A 17928-nucleotide genomic window follows, 5' to 3' on the forward strand; every position below is an offset into this window, starting at 1 on the left:
GCGCCGCATTAAGGTTCTAGTGACCGTTAAAGGGGAGTTTTCGACGACGACCCCCTTTCGTGACGAAAAACCGATCGATTGATTTTTGTTTTCTTTTTTTGTTTGGAATCGAACGGAGCATTGAACGGGACATAACCTTGGGCAAATTGCATGGAACCAATGTGGGGGGTTGTAACGATGCGATGATTAAGATGGCCAATTTTCATGGTGATGCTCTTGAGTGGATTTTACACGAAGATGATTGAAAATGTTTAAGGAATGTTTTTTTTGTACTTCTATATTAGGTTAGCTCAAATATAGAAAGTAGTTCAACGGCTTGTTTCTTTTTATTTCTGTTTGAAATTCAGCAATCTTTTAGGCTCTGACGTTTCATTGTTTAACGAACGGCATGAATTGCATTAAAAATATTAACTAGCCTTTTATTGAATTGCTTTAGGATGTAGTATAAAAGATCTCATTATAACATAAAATAACGATCAACGATTTTTCTAATATCATCTATACTTTGAGTAAAGAAAAAAACAAACCAATCCATAGTTATATTAGACCTTACAAATAACTCGCCCAATCTAGATAAACAATAGATCGTAAGATCTAGTCTGTAAAACCCCATTCAATGTCAAACAAAAAGAAAAAGAAACAGGAAAACCTTCGCCACCTTTCATACCGATTGATTTGTTTTATGGATCGTTCCGTCTTTTCTGTATAATGTGTATTCCTGTTGATTTGATGCCATTTTTCATTGCGTATCTGGGGCACAATAAATTTGCATCACCCGTGGCGATGAATTTGTGACCAAACCGCAAGATACAAGTTGTCACCGTTGCGCGGAACCGTATGCCAAAAACCGAACGACAACTCGCTTGAAAGCCGTGGGCAGTGTAATTTTTCACCATCGCACAAAGATTCGTCACCTTTCAGGCAAGGTTCGGTACATATCGTTTTATCGATCGCAAAACGTTGCCAATACGGGAGATTTGAACGTTGCAATGGAATCCACGTCGTTGTGAGTGATCGTTCGACCCGAAAACAGATGGTGTCCTTCCATGGAGGATGCGTTTTTGCGAATATTAAGATAAATTGATGTTGATTTTTCTCCGCCTGACACTTCAGTGGTTTTTTTCCGATGGATTGTTTTAAGAAAGATAATACTTTTATTTAAATGTAATTATATAATCGATTTGTTTTTCTTTACGTTTTCTTTAGAATGTTTTTAAAAATCAATACCAATTACGGGTTAATGTTTTTTAAATTGATTTCTGCTGTTGGGTTACACGCTTTCAATAAATAAATAACAGTAGCTGCTCTTTAACAATTTTATTCCCTCTCAGAAAAACAAAGCTACGTCGCGTTCCGTCGTTTCACTGAAAGCGAGTAAATCAACTCGTTCGATAGCAATCAGGCAGGTTGGGAAGCGAACGCGAAAAACTTAAAATCCTTTAACCGGCTGTCCTCCTAGCCGGACCGGAACGATCCAGACACGACACGACGTAAAAAGCTGGTAGAGCTTGCACGACTAAAGAGCCTTCAGATTCACCTAGCTACTGGTGAGCCCGTGTGACTATTTGCCGGAAGTGAATGTTACGTTCTAGAAGCTTCTGTTTCTCGGTTCAGGGCTGATCGAGTTATTTTTTGTTCCGCGATGACTCATCCAAATATGGTTTAAAATTAAAAGACACATTTCCTCAGACACATGGAAATGGAAAAGATTTATATGTTGGGCGCCACCACATAGAGATCTCTTCGAATATTCAGTAGCCGTTCTGAGTGGCATGTTATGAAAGTTCGCTATCAAGTATCCTTCATTCACCACGACCATGAATTATTGAATTTCACAGTAAAACAACACCAACTGCCCAAAACCATTACATTTGCCGTGTTAAAATAATGCTGCTCGGTGGCGCCTTCAGTTGCCTGCAGCTGGTTAAGTCGAAAATGAAGGAACACCACGAAAAAAAAAGTTCCAATTTATCCCGAAACGGTACGAAGTTGCGAAGAGTATACTTTTCTTTCTTTTTTTAAAAGAAAAAATAAAAGGTGGTCTCCCGCAACGGATAACTTTTCCAAGCGCTCGCAAGCATCATAAAGTTGTGCACCGTACAATCATTGCTGGCGCGCGTTCGACGGCAAAGTTCGCGCCGCCAACGATGTGTAGTTTATTTTGGCTCAAATTTACATCATTATATCAATCACTTCAATTACGACGATCGAGCAAGATCGGGAACTCCGATCGGTGCGAGAGCATCGTCAATACGCTGGCAGTGTGACATTCTTTCCGAGGGTATTGGAGGATGTTTTTTTTTGCTTTTGGTTTCCATTATGCCCTTTCTTGTGCCTTGGGAGTTTATTTTTAAAGGCTTTCGGGTACTTGAAATGTGTTTTTTTTCCAACAGGCCACGGCCACGGGTTACAGGGTGCGTGTGTGCCATACCGCGAAGGATGTTATCGTGATCCCATTACTCCGACGTTAATGGATTTCGCTCGGGGGATGTTGTGATATTTGTGCCTGTTTTAGCTTCAGAAGCTGTGGTGAAGTATTCGTTTTTTTTTTGCAAATTAAAATCCCACACCGTGTTGCAGAACACACACGTTACATGGTGGGTAGCTAATAAATTGATTGTACTACACGGTGGAGGTTGAACGTTTAATAACATTTAATTACCGATACCAAAAACCCAATCGATCTGTGTTGTACAGTTTGCTCGCTTGATTTGCTACTAATTTTTGAACGCGTATCACTGACGTTTCAAACGAAAATCAAAACTCGTCCCTCGAGTACGATTCATGCGTCATCACCGAGTCGACCTTTCCAGTCCAATTAATCGACGAAATTTCCTGCAAGCGACGAAACGGCAATGAATGCGCTGGAAAAGCAAACGGCAACGGCAGACGGCATCTGAAGCGGTTAATCTGCTTTGGACTAATCTCTGTTCAACATTCATTCCCATCTTCCGGCTAAAATGCCTCTTCTCTGGTATGGTGAAATGAAGTTCACAAAGAAAAAAAATCAACAACCCAGTCCAAAAAAAAACAAAAATAAATCTCCAAACTCCAGGCGATCGGTCAGCTGGTGTTCGAGCGCGTGTGCCACAATCCAATTGTGTGTATGTCTGTGGATTTTTCATCGGATGAAGGAAATTAGTACCACTTTGTTTCGTTAACGATGATTAGTTCATTCATTACGGATGGATCGATAATCGTCTGCATAGGATCGGCGATCTTTACCGCGTGCGTGTATGATGCGAAGCGATCAGCAATTTATCAAAAAAAAAAAAAAATCCCAGCCGTGCGAAAACGCACACCCCGTGCATCATCATCAAACGGCAGCAACACAACAAAACGATCATTACGATCGCATACCCGTCAGCAGCATAAGTAATGGGCAAAGAGTCACTCTTCATTTCGGTCAAGTTTCCACTCGGTCTTCTGAACTCGGTGCGTTCGTGTGGTAGATCATGTTGTTTTTCTTTTCGCTTTATGAAACTCGCAGTTATTGGATGGATAAAATCTTGACAGCAAGCACCGCTTGTGGTCAACTTTTTCGCTCATCCACAGGAAGCGGAATGAATGTGATCTATGGGATGCCACATCTATCCACCGTTGGTCTATGAGGATCATAAAAACGCCACAATCCACAGCGGGAGGAAAAGCAACAAAAAAAGGGGTCACGTCCAACACCTGAACTTGAAAAGCGCTTCAGGCAAACCCATTTGTTCGGGCAACAATGACACCGACAATGGTGCGGTGTCCACTTCACAACCACCTGCCGACAAAACAGTGCCGCCTGTGAGCTAATTCTCATTATGCTTTAATGAGTTTTATTAGCCACTATCAAAGTGATGGAATGAGACGAAGAGTTGGGGATACAATTTGCTTGTGATGTTCCGTATTAGTTCCGTGTTATTTGCCTGGGATAAACCGTTTCATTTTCCCCGATGAACGGAGGATGGTAAACTGCGGAATCTCCTTCGTGTTCTATTTATTATCTTAACACTCGTTTCACTGATACCTAACCAAATGGTTTCTACTTGCGGAAATTTTAACCTCAGTATAAAATCTCTTCCGCTTCCATTATTCCCAAGCCAAGTCACTCGTCCGGTTTGAGTCAAATTTGCTCTTGAAGCGTCACTAGTTCTTGCAGGCGTACCCAACGAAATTCGAATCTTCCACACTCACATTTCCGTCAGCCAGCCTCTTCTTGGGGTGGCCTGAATTACGATTACAATGAAATTTTATGATTCTATAAACTGCACGGTTTATAATGATCGTTTTATGCTGATCTCGTTTTTGTCCAGTGGTGCAGTGTTCTTATTGCCCAGACAGCAAACAGCAGTGAAGAGTTATGGGAGATGGATGAGATGATGGGCAATGGTGGACGAACTGTTCGCGCCATTTTTTTAAACCATAATGTGTAGTACCTGACCTTTTCTGGTGTTTCTGGTGGTGGTGTTGTATTTAGTGTCGAATACATCGAGTTCTTTATTAGCGTGTTTATAATTCCACTTTTGGGAGTTGAGTGAACGTGTTTTAACATTATCCGATCGTACATTTTGAAATATTATTCATCCTAGTAAGAAATGTATAATAATTTTTTTTGCTAAGTTATATAAGTACAAGTAACATAAATTTATTGACAATTTATAAAAAACACACAACTCCCTTTATTTGTGTAATGGATCCTATCGAAAAAAAGGAACAAGTACGCTGTTCCATATTTTCTTTACGTTTTGTAAAATACATAATTCTACACCCCAACGCAACACAAAACATCGTAATCCAGCCACGAAAGCATGTCGTTTCTCGACACCACTAACTCATGCCAAAGGTCATAAAAGGGGACAGCAACGCAAGTCACGACGGAACGCTACCATTTCGGTAGGTGGCGGCAACAGCCGGCCGCTGGATAATTTCATTGCCGCGACCATCAGGTATCCTTGCGAAGGACATTAACCGTGCGCCGACGGAGCAAAAGGGCAACAAACGGATGCTTTGTTTTATGTTGTTGCGCTCGTGGCACGACTACGATCAAAACTGACCAAAGCGCAAAAGGTACATAATTCTCGTAGGGAACTGTTGCCAAAGCATGATGTTTTCCCTCGCTAAAGGGCGCAGATAGTGGTGCATTCCCCGGGCTTAAGAGAGCGAAAATAAAGCGAATGTCTGTGTGTGCGCTCGCGCGCGTAAGTAGTGTAAAAGTAGAGCAGACCCCCGGTAATAAGCCCGGCGTAGTTTCCAATCGGGATGATTACGGTTTATTGCAAAATTATTTTACGATGAACTGTTTTTAAATCGCACCAAAGGGAGTATGAAGAAAATAAGATAAAAAGAAACTCCACTGAGCCCTGAATTATGGTTGCCTAAATTATATCTCCCGGTCACTGTTGTCGACCGAACGGTTGCGAACCACTTCTGATGAAGTGCCTTTTGTTTCTTTTTGCTCCTTTTTGTGAAGCTCATAAAACATTTATAAATATAAGACACGAGAACAGGTACATAAATAATCATTACGTTACATTGTTCCAATATTTGCTCACTTTAAAAATGGATTTTTCATACTTAATAATACTTTATTTCAAATACTTAATGTTGTGAAGCAATACGTTGTTTTGGGTATTATAAAATAATTGAATTATTCTTATCCTTTCCTATTGCCCAATTTCAAGGGCTTCAAAACGATCAACTAGCGATGTGATTATTGCCGAAAGCCACAGCAATTCGGCTGTTGCTGATCCGCGGGAAGTTGATCTTTGCCTTTCAACAATCAACCCACAACAATACCCAAAACTTGCCAAACAAATGCTCCCGCACACACGAATATCCCGTAATACGCACAACCACACACATGCTCTATGGATTCTGCTTCTCCAACCCTCCTAAGGGTGCCGGCGCAGGGGGGATGCTGTGTTCGCAAAAGTATATGTATTCCCTGAGTGCAAAAGACAAAACCCGAGCATGATTGATGGTTTTGTTGAAAATGTAATAATTAGATATGCTCTATCGGATCCCTTCTCCACCTTCCCTTCCTCGCAAGCACTTTGAATGGGGAGTTGTTGTTTTTTTTCACTGGTTGAAAAGCTTCTTTCGCTCTGTGCGGCCGCTCTGAGGTCTAGCTAATCCTGCGTATGGCACGACCTCCCTGCACGCCCGCAACGCGACTTGTGGTCTAATAAATGAAATCAACAACGGTGCCTCGAAGCTCAACCGGCATTATGGACCTCCCTCCGTTTGTACCGAACATACACGCGCAGGGGTGGTAAAGAAAGCCGAACGGTGGAGCACGCACGCAGGATCGAACGAAAGACGGCCAACGCGGGATGGATGTGATTTGATCTTGTTTATCCGGCACCCAACTCTAAATGGCTATCCACAAACAGTCCGTGTGCCATTTTTGTGACCATTTGCGAAGGCCTAACCAGCACTCGGTTTCGGATCGAAACGGGAGCAGAAGCAGTAACAGCGCTTTAATCTTCGTAAATCCGCTGTCGTCAAGTTGTTGCTCCAACAAAAAAAAAACACAACCCTCGTCCCCAGTGGTCCCCAGTGGAGGTTGGGTAGTGTTGATTTGTTTTAATTATTTTTTTCCACCCCCGAAGCCTTCCCCGAAGCTAAAGAGAGGGAAAGGTTTGGGTGGGGGGAAAGGCCAGGTGCGCTGTCAGACGGTGTCCTACATGTGTGCTGTTTGTGTGTTTTTCGATATTAGTTTCATTTCTGCACATCAACGGTGCGCCATACATCGCCAAACCATTGACGTCAGCAGTAGCGATCGTTCCGTCGTCCGAAAATTGCACTTCAGTGGCGCTAGGCGAAGATTAAGTGTCGGTGTTCACCTTTGTTGCGTGTGTGCGATGGTGTTGACTTGCTGCAGAAAGGTTTGGCCGCATGGACGCACCATGTTTGGTGTGAATATGTGTTTCCAAACTACATGACAGCTGGTATTGCAGCTTGTGTGCAGCAAGAACAAAAACTCAAAATGTTTTGTTATTATACACTCCTATTTTATCCATTAATTATAAATCTTTCTCATTCGCAATACGTTCCGTTGTAAAACAATGCGAAATTTAAACTATACATTGTTTCACGTGAACAATGATCTCAACGCCCATAAACGAAAAAGGGGCGCCATATATCACCCAACTTCTTTAACGAAACTTCACTTTTCTCGATTTGCTTGAAGATATTCAACTTTTACCTACACGACTTAAACATTACCTTAAAGTTGATACGGTATAATCATTCGTCTCTTAGCAATGTTCAACCAATGGAAGATAAAAGCATTATTTCACGATTCAGCAATTAACGTTAAACATTTTGATCGTTCCAAAGGAACGGTTTGGTTGCCTACATGGGCAAAAAGAAATCTCGTGTCACAAGTGCAAATTTCATTAAACCCTCGTTAAAGCGATCCATTCGTTTTTCGTGAGTGAGTAACGTCGTTCGGAGTTGCTGAAGACCATAAACCTGCAAATGATATGCCGCAGTTCAAAAGTTAAAGGTAGATGTCAACACATCCCGTTCCGTTGAGTAGAATGTCGTTCATCCGAAATTATGGAATACTTTACTTTGCATTGCATTACGACAGAGAGACAGGAATGGAGAGAACTCAAAATGTATGAAAGATCACATGGTTCATAAATCACCTTAAAGTACTTCATGGAGTCACATCTGGCGAGGAGTTTTATTTTAAAGTAGTATTTCCTTGATCACTAAAATACGTAATGGATTTTCCTTTTATTATATTAAATTAACCTCACTAAAAACCGAACCTCTCACTGGTATACCTTCTGCCATTGCATTAACTATGTAAGAAACCAGTTTAGGAACTCTCTAACGCAAAATGCAATTCTCCTTCACCATATTAAACAGACCACCACGAATGGCAAGATGATTGATCGAATCATAATCGTGGCTCGGGTGGCAAATGAGAACCCACTTACCGTACCGGAGTAAGGTTGATAAATGAGAGAACGGGACTAGAGAAGAAATTAATTAAAATGCAATTTCCTATCAGTGTACTTCATCTAAGCCGGTTCAATATACAATGTTTTATTGATCCGACATCAACGCACTTAGATAAATTAAAAGATTTTCTTCCCAAAAACCGGTATTCAAACAGTTTTGGGAATTTAAATGGCTAGCAAAACTTAGAATGGAAATAAAATGAAGATATCAACCGATTTGCTAAATATATTCCATCCAGCACTTTAAGCTAAACTACTTCCAGTGAACTCAATGCATCATTGTGATTGAATGTTTATCTCTTGTTATGAACGATGACTGTTTAAATCAATCGTTTAAAAGTGCATAGATCTATTCCATTGCGTATAGCTATCGAAATGTATCAACAAATCAATCTCATCCGTCACTTACGTATTAATGAATGCAAACCGATCTGGTCCTGAAGCCCTGCATACCACCATTAATCTGCAAAGCTGAAGAAACCGAAACCATAAAACTTGAGCAAAGAGACCCTTATTGATACATTGAAGCCAACGAAGTGACCATTGATGCTATTGCCTTAAGCTCGATCGTAGATGAAGCGAAGCAGATAGCTATAACTGGCGTTTAATGTGAATCGCCATGCAGTGGAGGAGAGGATCCATCAGGCCGTTTGACAGGAGATTAGCATCAGTCATCAGCATCAGGAATCAGCTGGACGTGGACTGAAACCGCTTCCGTAAGCTGAATATTGATGTGGGCTCAAAGATGCATCAGGTCTATCTATTCAGACAGTATGCTCCAGCCTCCCGTAATACGATGACAAATCGTTTCGAAGATCATCCACGTCCGAGGCCATTCGCAGGAACCAAAGCAGAAGGTGGACAGAAACATTCCAAATTGCTCGGTAATTGAAATTGTACCTTGCGCACATGATGCGGACATAACTTATCCTCACCACTTTTGGTGGATGTTATTAGTGACGAAGCTTAGATATGGCCATTCATCTCCCCTTCGCACTGGCTGATGTTAGTTCACTGACGAATGGTTAGTGCTTGGAGGATGGTTCAATACGGGATCCTCAACGCTTCATTTTGACAGCTTGAAGAATTACCCACGAGTTTCGATGACACACGCATTATTCAGCAAAACTTCACATTGTGTTTTGTGCGTTAGCATCAGACTAGACCTACGCTGGAAGTAGTTCACTTAATATTCGCCCATTCAAAACGGCCGAATGTACCACGGCGCCTTGTGCCAGCGTGTCAAGGCTTTGGCGAACCCGTACAGTGCGTATGGGAGTCTGTAGCGACACCGTTGCAACCTACAGCTCCACTTGGCACAAACGTATGCGTATCTCCTACCCGTCGATTTATCTTTGCCGCCTAACAATTCAATTAACATATTAATTACATCGACGCTAAGTGCTAGACGTTGTACCGTCTCGGAAAAGGGCTTCCGCTCGCTTCAGAAGTCATCCTGCCACATTCCTCCTGGTGTGTTCACCAGCAGCAACACGGGAGCTAACCCGATTGCCACCGGCATGATTCTGGCCACCATTAGACGGGTTCGATGTAAGACTACTGCACAAATTCGTCGTTTTCATTGGTGAAGTAAAGTAAAGCAAAAAAAATCTGAAAAACCCTCCCAACGCACCAGATCGATCCCCTTTGGAGTTGGCCTATGAGTGGTGCAATTACCTTTTTTTCCTTCCTTTCCCGACGACAAGCACGACACTCACGAGACATGTCATGTCCTGAAACGGCGCACTGCAATAAATTATTCTTCTACGAGTATATGGCGACCCGGCCTCTACGGCCGGCGTACACACCGAGAGCCTGAGTGCAGCAAAACCACCACGGGACCTCGGGAACTGAATGCGCGAGGTGCCGATGATTATCTTCCGGCCGGACGCGTTTCCTTCGATCGACAGAGTTCAATCGTTCAACGGCATGCATACACGTACACACGGTGCGACAACGTACCGATACGCCCGCGTTGCCGGTGTGGCGGCGGCCAAGGGGTGGACGCGTGAATCCGCTGTCGATCTGCTTACGGGTTTCGATGTTGTTCACGTCGAAGTTTGCCTTTTTCCTACTAAATACCCGGCTTGATTTCCAATCGAATATCCCATTCTGCGGCTTCAATTACTCCGGTACGGTATGTACGGTTGTTGTTTTGTTGTTGCTTTCCGTTCCTCTTTCGAAATGCTAACTTTAACCGGCTTCGATTGCGAAACTGCGCAAAATGTAATTAAAAGCAAACTGTCTCCGAACAGCCGAAGCGCTGCAGCGGGCAAAGTTAATGGAAAACGCTTTACCTTCGCGACAGGATTAGAAAGATCTATAGATCGCGTCACCGGTGGTAAGCGACGAACCTCCTCGTTCTTCTCGATCGATCGTTTCCGTGCTAATGAAGATGTAACTTTACCGCAACATGATGGTGCAGTAAAGTTCGATCGATTTTATTGAACTGTTTCGAATTGCGCTCGCAAGAAGAGGGAGTGCACATATAAATATCCTGCGGCATTAGTGCGGTGTACTGCTGTCAGTAGATTAAGATTGTGCGTTTGAGCGGGCTTCTCGTGGTTTTTCTTAGCACAAGTGCATTCTGTTTTGCAAACGGCAATGGTTAGTCGCAATGGAGATCGAAAAAAAAACGAGACTTTAATTAAATTGCTCATAGCGTGAGGATCGACAAGTGATCGTAGAAAACATACCTCAAAAACGATTAAACGTTTACGATAATTTAAGAAATATCTGCAGCATTGCAGTTTCATTTTAAGGCGTGCTTCAAGAGTCAATATGAATAAATTTATTTAACAAGTATTGTACACTAAGAAATAAATTCATGTACATCAGTATCGGGTGGAATACTTCAGACGATTAAAGTCACATACGGTCATAATAGAATCAGGTTGGCTTAAAATTATCTGCCTTCCTTACAGTCAAACATTTTAATCTCTTTGGCATGAAATTTGTTGTGACAGTAAGAATATCACGGTCATACTAAAGTTAACCCAAGCCGGTTGTGATTTAATAACGGCTCCAAGGTATTAAAAGAATCCACCAGCTAAACACAATAAGCCAGTTTTATCGAGGATAATGAGTCTCCCGCTCTTTTTTATCCCTTGGTCTTTTATTTTGTTTGTTACCTACAATTTAAAAAAACATTTGAAGTCGTAACGCATATCATTAGTTAAAAACAGCGGTACGATAAAATCTCATGTCGAAAACGCGGGAACTCCTCAACAGGGTGTGGTCCAATGTTTTCTTCTGTTGTCGAATATGTTTTGAACCGATTAAGAGGAATGGCATTTTTTTCGCACGTGATTAGAATGTTTTTTCTTCGCTTTCCCTCTCGCTCTCTCTCTCTCTACCCCTTCCCACCCTTTTTGTCTCATCCGATCAATGATTCGAGTGTGCCAAACCTTTAAATTATTTAGCCGGGCTCGTAAACCATCAGGGTCAGCAGCATCAAATGTGGTCCGAAATGTGAAACATGCGATCACCGGCAGATAGTGGCCGGCTGACAACTTCCACCGCACCAAACTGATTATAGGGTTTTGTAACCACATCGAGGCATTTTGGGCGAAGCGAGCAGAAACAACAAGTACTGGCGGTGGGTCTAAAATTCCAAAACTTAAATAAAAAACACAGCTACAAAAAAAAACCACACACACGCAAACATTTTAATCGCAACGCTGCAAAGTGAGATGTTTGGCCATTTGTTTTTCTTTTGCCCTTTTTCTTCTTTGTGTCTGTTGAACTTTCAATTTAGTTGTTCTCTGTACCCACCCGCCTGGTTTTGTTTTCTTTCTTCTTTATTTTGTCTCTATCGATCGATTTTTAAGATAATATCAACATCGGTGGAATTCAGACCACCGAAAACGGCCGGCCCTGCCTACGGTGGAAGTGTTTCCTTCGGGTCCTTTGCTAGCGGGATGTAATTTTTGTGCCGTAAAAAATGCGATCATTTCTTTACTGCTAAGTGAAATTTAACCACACACCGTCAAATAAAAGCATTTGGTGAATCCATCCATCCATCCAAAGGAAGAAACATTTTCGGTAAGATTCCAAAACTTCGGCGGTTTTTATGTTCAATTCCCTTTTTTGCATTGACCAGCCCAAGTAAAATTATCTCATTCTGGTGCAAACGTGTCACAATTAGGGCCCTCCAGTTAACGAGTCCTGTCGTTGTACTGGTAATTGGGCATTGAAACGAGAGCACTTTTCCGAGTAGCCGAACGCGTGGAAACGACAAATCGCTGCCCCTTTGTCGTAACGAAGTAAATTGCCCAAGGGCGCTGCAAGCGAACTAAGCGACGAACCTCCCCGCTTTATTATTTCTTTCACCGTCCTTAAAGTGTCGCACAATTTAGTTTCGACTCGACTCAAAATTCAACCACGATCGTTCGATCAAAAGACAATATCGTAATTATGGGGAGAAAAATTACGTCTTTTGTCACTGTTTTTTTTTGTTTATTTGCGGCAAATTTTCCACCTATCCTTTTACTTCGATACTGCTAGACGAAAAGCAAAACTAAAGATCATGGTAAGATCGGCGGTATAATGCATCAGCAAGCAGAAGCATATAAAAAATGTTATCAATTTACGTGTAGTTGACATTCCGCGAGAGTTTGCACGTTTGTGTTGCAAAAAAAAAAAACACAATACAAACATTCCCAAGCGCGTTTGGTATGTTTAATTTTTGGTTTGCACTTTTTTTCGCACCAAAGTCACCCTAAATGTTGCACCTTTTTGATTCGTTTCGTATCAAAAAGCCAAAACGCACATTGGCATCCCATTGTTTGCGGCGCTGTTTGCGAATTGATGTTAAGGAAGAAAAAAAGAAGTATTTTATTGGTCACAAAAGAATGCCTCAATGGAGATATTTATTGCACACTTATTGTGTGCGAAAACGATATATAAAATCGGCTCGATTGTATTAAAAGATCATATAAATTTTATCGCTTTACTTCGTTTGTTTCATTTTTGCCTAATTGTATGGGAAAGCAGACAGAGTGTGTAATAAATTGTGTTAACTATTTATTGAAATTTTAAACAAAAAACGCATTTCAAACTAAATTCACAACTTGATTTTTTTTATTTAGTTTATTTTAAAGTCTCCCATAATTTGTTACTTTAATAAATGTTGTCAAATGAATTAAGTTTGGCTTGATCTTTCACATGTCTTAATGCCCCGCTCGAAACAACTTTAACTTCAATTTTAACACTAACAAACACAGGTAATTGAAAAGCTGACCTACCGGTCAACATTTCAAACCCTCGGCTTTGCAAACATATATGTTCGTATCCTGAAGGCAATGCTGATAATTAATAATTAACCTCCCCCAAAAACCCACCCTTGCGTACCCCTATTCGGTTGCCGCCATTGTACGTCGTGTGTTTCGGTGTCCCGATTTCTTTGCCCGCTGGTTGGTTTTGATCCGGTTTGAAATTCCGTTTGCCCCGGTGGTCGATGGTGGCAAAAATGCTGTGCGTTGATGCCGTCGGTGGCATCCCGTCCATTTATCATTACAGAGCCCCCGATCGACACCCCTCAAAGAACCCCGTCGCCGGGTGTATATGATACGCAAAACTGGTGCGTATCCAAGCTTCTGGGATGCTGTGGGTGGGGAGAGGATAAAGGAGGGGTGTATGATCGTATCGTCGGTTTGCAAAACCACCTGCGAACGAGGGCGAGAAGTTTGTTCCATGTCAACGGGCGGATCGGTTTGCATTTTGGCTGTGTGCTGCTAAAGCTTCGTGCGCCTTGAGTTGCTGTGAAATTGAACTGTCTTGTATATCTCTTTACGTCAGCTAGAAGAATAGGGATGCATTTTCTTACCCAACATGCAATATTTCATGTCTTATCACTCGAACACATCCTACTTCCCCATGGAGCGAAAGCAGCTCAACCGAAAGGTTTCAATAACTCATAGAAATGATATAAATTGCTCATAAAACCGTCCACTCCTTTTATCTAGTTCCTTCAACTAGAAAGCTAAACAAAATAGCAATCTTACACAGGCGCTGTAACTGTGAAGAAAGCATCAAACGTTTTAGGTCGTGGACCAGCCAAGGCAAGGGATAGCCCAACGTAGTACTACACCCCTTTGCGATGGCATAAATTAAAATGATAAATTGATACCGCAGATACTAACTCCCTATACATTCCAGTGTTGGCGTTTGCTTGCACAACGCGTTGTCGCGTTGAACATGCAATTAGCTTTTGCCAACATTATGCGCGCGCGTAGAATGCACCACAAACAACCTTTATGCCCGGGCACGCATACATTCATCGGCATTCATCTGGCCCGCCTGCTGTTTCTACAACGCCAGAGCCCTATCCGTTTCGCGGTGAACCTTCGTTTTGTGCTTATTTTTTCTTCATTCATGCGGAATGATAGAAAGGATGGAAACCTTTCCCGCTGGTTACATTAGATTGCTAAAAGCACACGATTAGTTATTTTCCCTTGGTACGGTTTTTTTCATTTTCTTTTGTTGATTCGTGCTTTTATTATTAATTTTGTGATTTTGTTTAACACTCACAAACATCGTTGAAAAAAAAATCCTATTACCTTAATGCCACTAATCGTTCAATCTAAACTGCAATGTAATGCACTTCATCGCATTACATTTGTCACGGAACGATGAAGATAAAACGGGCAAAAGTGTGCAATTTAGCTTAAGATTTTGTTTCATACGACAAAACACCGATGCGATCACGATCGTTAACGGTCGGTAAACGGGCGACAAATAGTCACCGCCGAATCCGATTAGCGTAATTTAATCATTCGCTCAGCCACAAAATCCACAGTGCATAAGGTAGTTTTTTAAATTGCACATGCTGCTGCATAAATGAATAAATGAATTTTTGCACAAATCTACACACTCGATACCGAACATGCGAAACGATTTCAAAGAGGTTTTACCTCTTATCACACTCATCAGATTGCGTGAAATTCAATCGTGTGTACACACACACACATGCGCTCATCTACTACCGAGCGATAGCTTAGTCATCGTTGTGACCGTTGTGTGAATGTTTCCCATATTCTTTTATTCATAAATTTCTCGTCTCCTGTCTCTCCGTCGGACGTGTACAAAATGTTCACTTTGCGAAATGGTTGTTTATTTTATCTTCAATCGAATCCGCCACTACTTGAAACCATCCCTTCGCGGTGTGGTCTCGGCACCATCGACGCGGATCGTTCAATCAATTATCGAATTACTGGAATGTCAAAATATTGCACCACCGCGCTGCATAAATGGTTCCGTGTCGTAAAACGTCGCAATAATCCGAATAAACAACGAAGACGATGCAAACTATGGAAGAGCCATTATCGTTCGGTATTAATCGTGCCACATGGTGCGTGAATTAGGGAAGTGAATCACAAGAAATTGGAACAGAGAGGTCGCTAAGAAGCAAAAAAAAATGGCGTACAATAAAAATCACCTCATTTATATCTACTTGGAAAGATCCTTTTAGATGAGCTAAAACATTTCTTGAGTTTTTTTGGTGAAATGTTTAGTAACATGGAGTATCTCGTAACGGTCGATTTAAAATTAAAGTTTAGCACGTTATTCGAAAACCATATCTGTCACTTTTTCGAAAATTCTACTTGATTGATTGTTAGTTTCCACCACTAGTAGTAGGCTCTGAAGTAAACAATACGTCAGAAAACCCCCAAACTCAACTCTTGTTTGTAGTGTTAATGTATCGATAGTTTGTGATAAAAGTGACTAAAAGTTAATCAAAGTTTAACCATGTCTGTACAACGATGGATCCACTGTGGGCTCTGCAATAATCTGATGGTAAACAATGAGACGAAATTTTACCATCTCTCCTGTACGGACATACTTTGCCGATCGTGCATGGGGAAAACGAACCGCGGAACAATCTGCCCTATATGCAACGGCACTGTGCGTCACTTTAGCGAGCTGGGCGATAGTATGGGCAGGCGGGAGAAAATGCTTTACCATACGTCACCGACCGGTTTCTACCAGATCGCAAGCCAAACACTCGTCTTCCAGCAGAAGCATCGGCGAAATCTCGTCCAAGCGATACTGAAGGCACGCGACTCACTGCACCGGCTCGATGAACTGGAAACACAAATACGACAAAAGATTGTGGAAACACAGAAACGGTACGAAAATATGCGTCGATTTCGTCGAACTTTGCAAGAAAACATGCGCCAAACAATAACATCGAGTGATAGAAGAAACCCTCCAGCAGCAAGTTTGTGTACCGGTGCAACGGGAAGAATTACTCAGCGTAGGATATCTGCGGCTACGCCGTTCGTGCGACCGGAATTAGTAACACCAGTCCAGTCACAGCGAAGATTTTCCATCGATTCATTCAACTTGGTCAATAGTGTAAAGATGTCACAGATGAACTATTCGAATGATTCCGGCATCGGTATAACTCCTTCGACGAATAATAGTTTTGGTAGTAGTGGACGTCCTATTTTGAGTAGCACTCCGAAGACGATAACTCCCTTTCGAGCAGAGGCACTTTCCCAGCGTCGTATGTCTATTGGAGTGAGTGCTTTGGAAATGAATTTCACACCTTTTAAAGCACCGCGAAGATATTCCACTGATTCGTTTAATCAGTTAATTACGGAGCAAAATTCGCACGGCAGCAACAGTATGTCCAATGCTGGAGGTACTTTAGCGAATTCCTTATTTGTCGGACCTAAAACTACCACAACCGTTAGTGACTTTTATTCTGTTAATAAAAAATGATATCATATTTCTGATATTCAATTGTTATATAAAAGTATAATAACTATATTAGAGATGTGCAAAGTGAGTACGAGTGAGATAGTGAGTTGAAACGTTGTATTGAACGAGTTTCGTTCACTCACCACGAGGAGTTTTAGTGATTCTTTTTTCACTTACTCACTCATGAGTGTAAGCATGTAGCCGTGGTGAGTCGAGTCGCAAAAAGAGTAAATACGCGAGTTGAAACAAAAATGGGTTGAAACGAAACGCTTGAAACACATGAGTTAAAACGGAATGCATGTTTACAATACCCAAACTAGTCAAAGGAATATACTGCTCGCTCTGTATAGAAAAAAATTCTATTAATTTGAAAATTTCCTAAGGCTATAGCCTTACCTTTTTTTGAGTAATTTTGAAAAAAAAAAAATAAAAATTGGTTTATTTTAATGCCAACTCGTTGAAATAAGTTTCTTTTCACTCAAATAATGCTTTAAATTAAAAAAAGAATAAAAAATCAGAAAAAAAATTTAAAACAATTTTCAACTCGAAAATTTCATAAGGCTTACCCCTTACGTTTTTTTTGAGAAATTTTGCAAAAAAAATTAAATTGATTTATTTTAATGCCAATCGGTTTCAATGTGTTTCATTTCACTCAAGTAATGCTTTAAATAAAAAAAAGAGTGAAAAATAATCAAAAAACCAAAAAATTCAGAAAAATAAAAATTTACTAAGGCTCATTTTTGCCCCAAGTTTTACCTATAACTCGGTCGGTATCCAACGGATCGCCAATCTTAAACCTGTGGTCGATAGATGGCATCAATGGCTACATCTTCTTCTTGGACGGCCATGCTCTCAGGTGTCCATGCCGGAAGTTATTCGAGGAACCAAGTTCCATACCCTGTTTGAGAAAATGTAAAATTTTCCTCATTTGGAGCAATTTAGCAAAATTTAAAAATGTGATATATTTTAATGCGAATTTGTTGCAATAGGTTTCTTTTCACTCAAATAATGCTTTAAACACACAAAAGAAAAAAAAAATCAGAAAAAAATTCTAAAAAATTTTCAACTCGAAAATTTCATAAGGGATACCCCTTACGTTTTTTTTTGAGAAATTTTGCAAAAAAAATTAAATTGATTTATTTTAATGCCAATCGCTTGCAATGTGTTTCTTTTCACCTAAGTAATGCTTTAAATAAAAAAAAGAATAAAAAAATTTAAAAAAATAAAAAAATTGAAAATTTTATAAGGTCCTTACCCTCCTAGT

At 41.0% G+C, this 17928-nt stretch overlaps 1 protein-coding gene across 1 annotated transcript; it reads left to right on the plus strand.

The window, feature by feature from the left end:
* The first annotated feature begins 434 nt into the window (after positions 1-434).
* On the plus strand, positions 435-17715 carry LOC125765672 (uncharacterized). The gene has a single exon (XM_049431050.1). The coding sequence runs from the start codon at positions 15708-15710 to the stop codon at positions 16683-16685; it is 978 nt and encodes a 325-aa protein (XP_049287007.1). The 5' UTR covers positions 435-15707; the 3' UTR covers positions 16686-17715.
* Positions 17716-17928: the final 213 nt, after the last annotated feature.

The sequence above is a fragment of the Anopheles funestus genome, chromosome 2RL, assembly GCF_943734845.2.
Source record: "Anopheles funestus chromosome 2RL, idAnoFuneDA-416_04, whole genome shotgun sequence".
NCBI lineage: Eukaryota > Metazoa > Arthropoda > Insecta > Diptera > Culicidae > Anopheles > Anopheles funestus.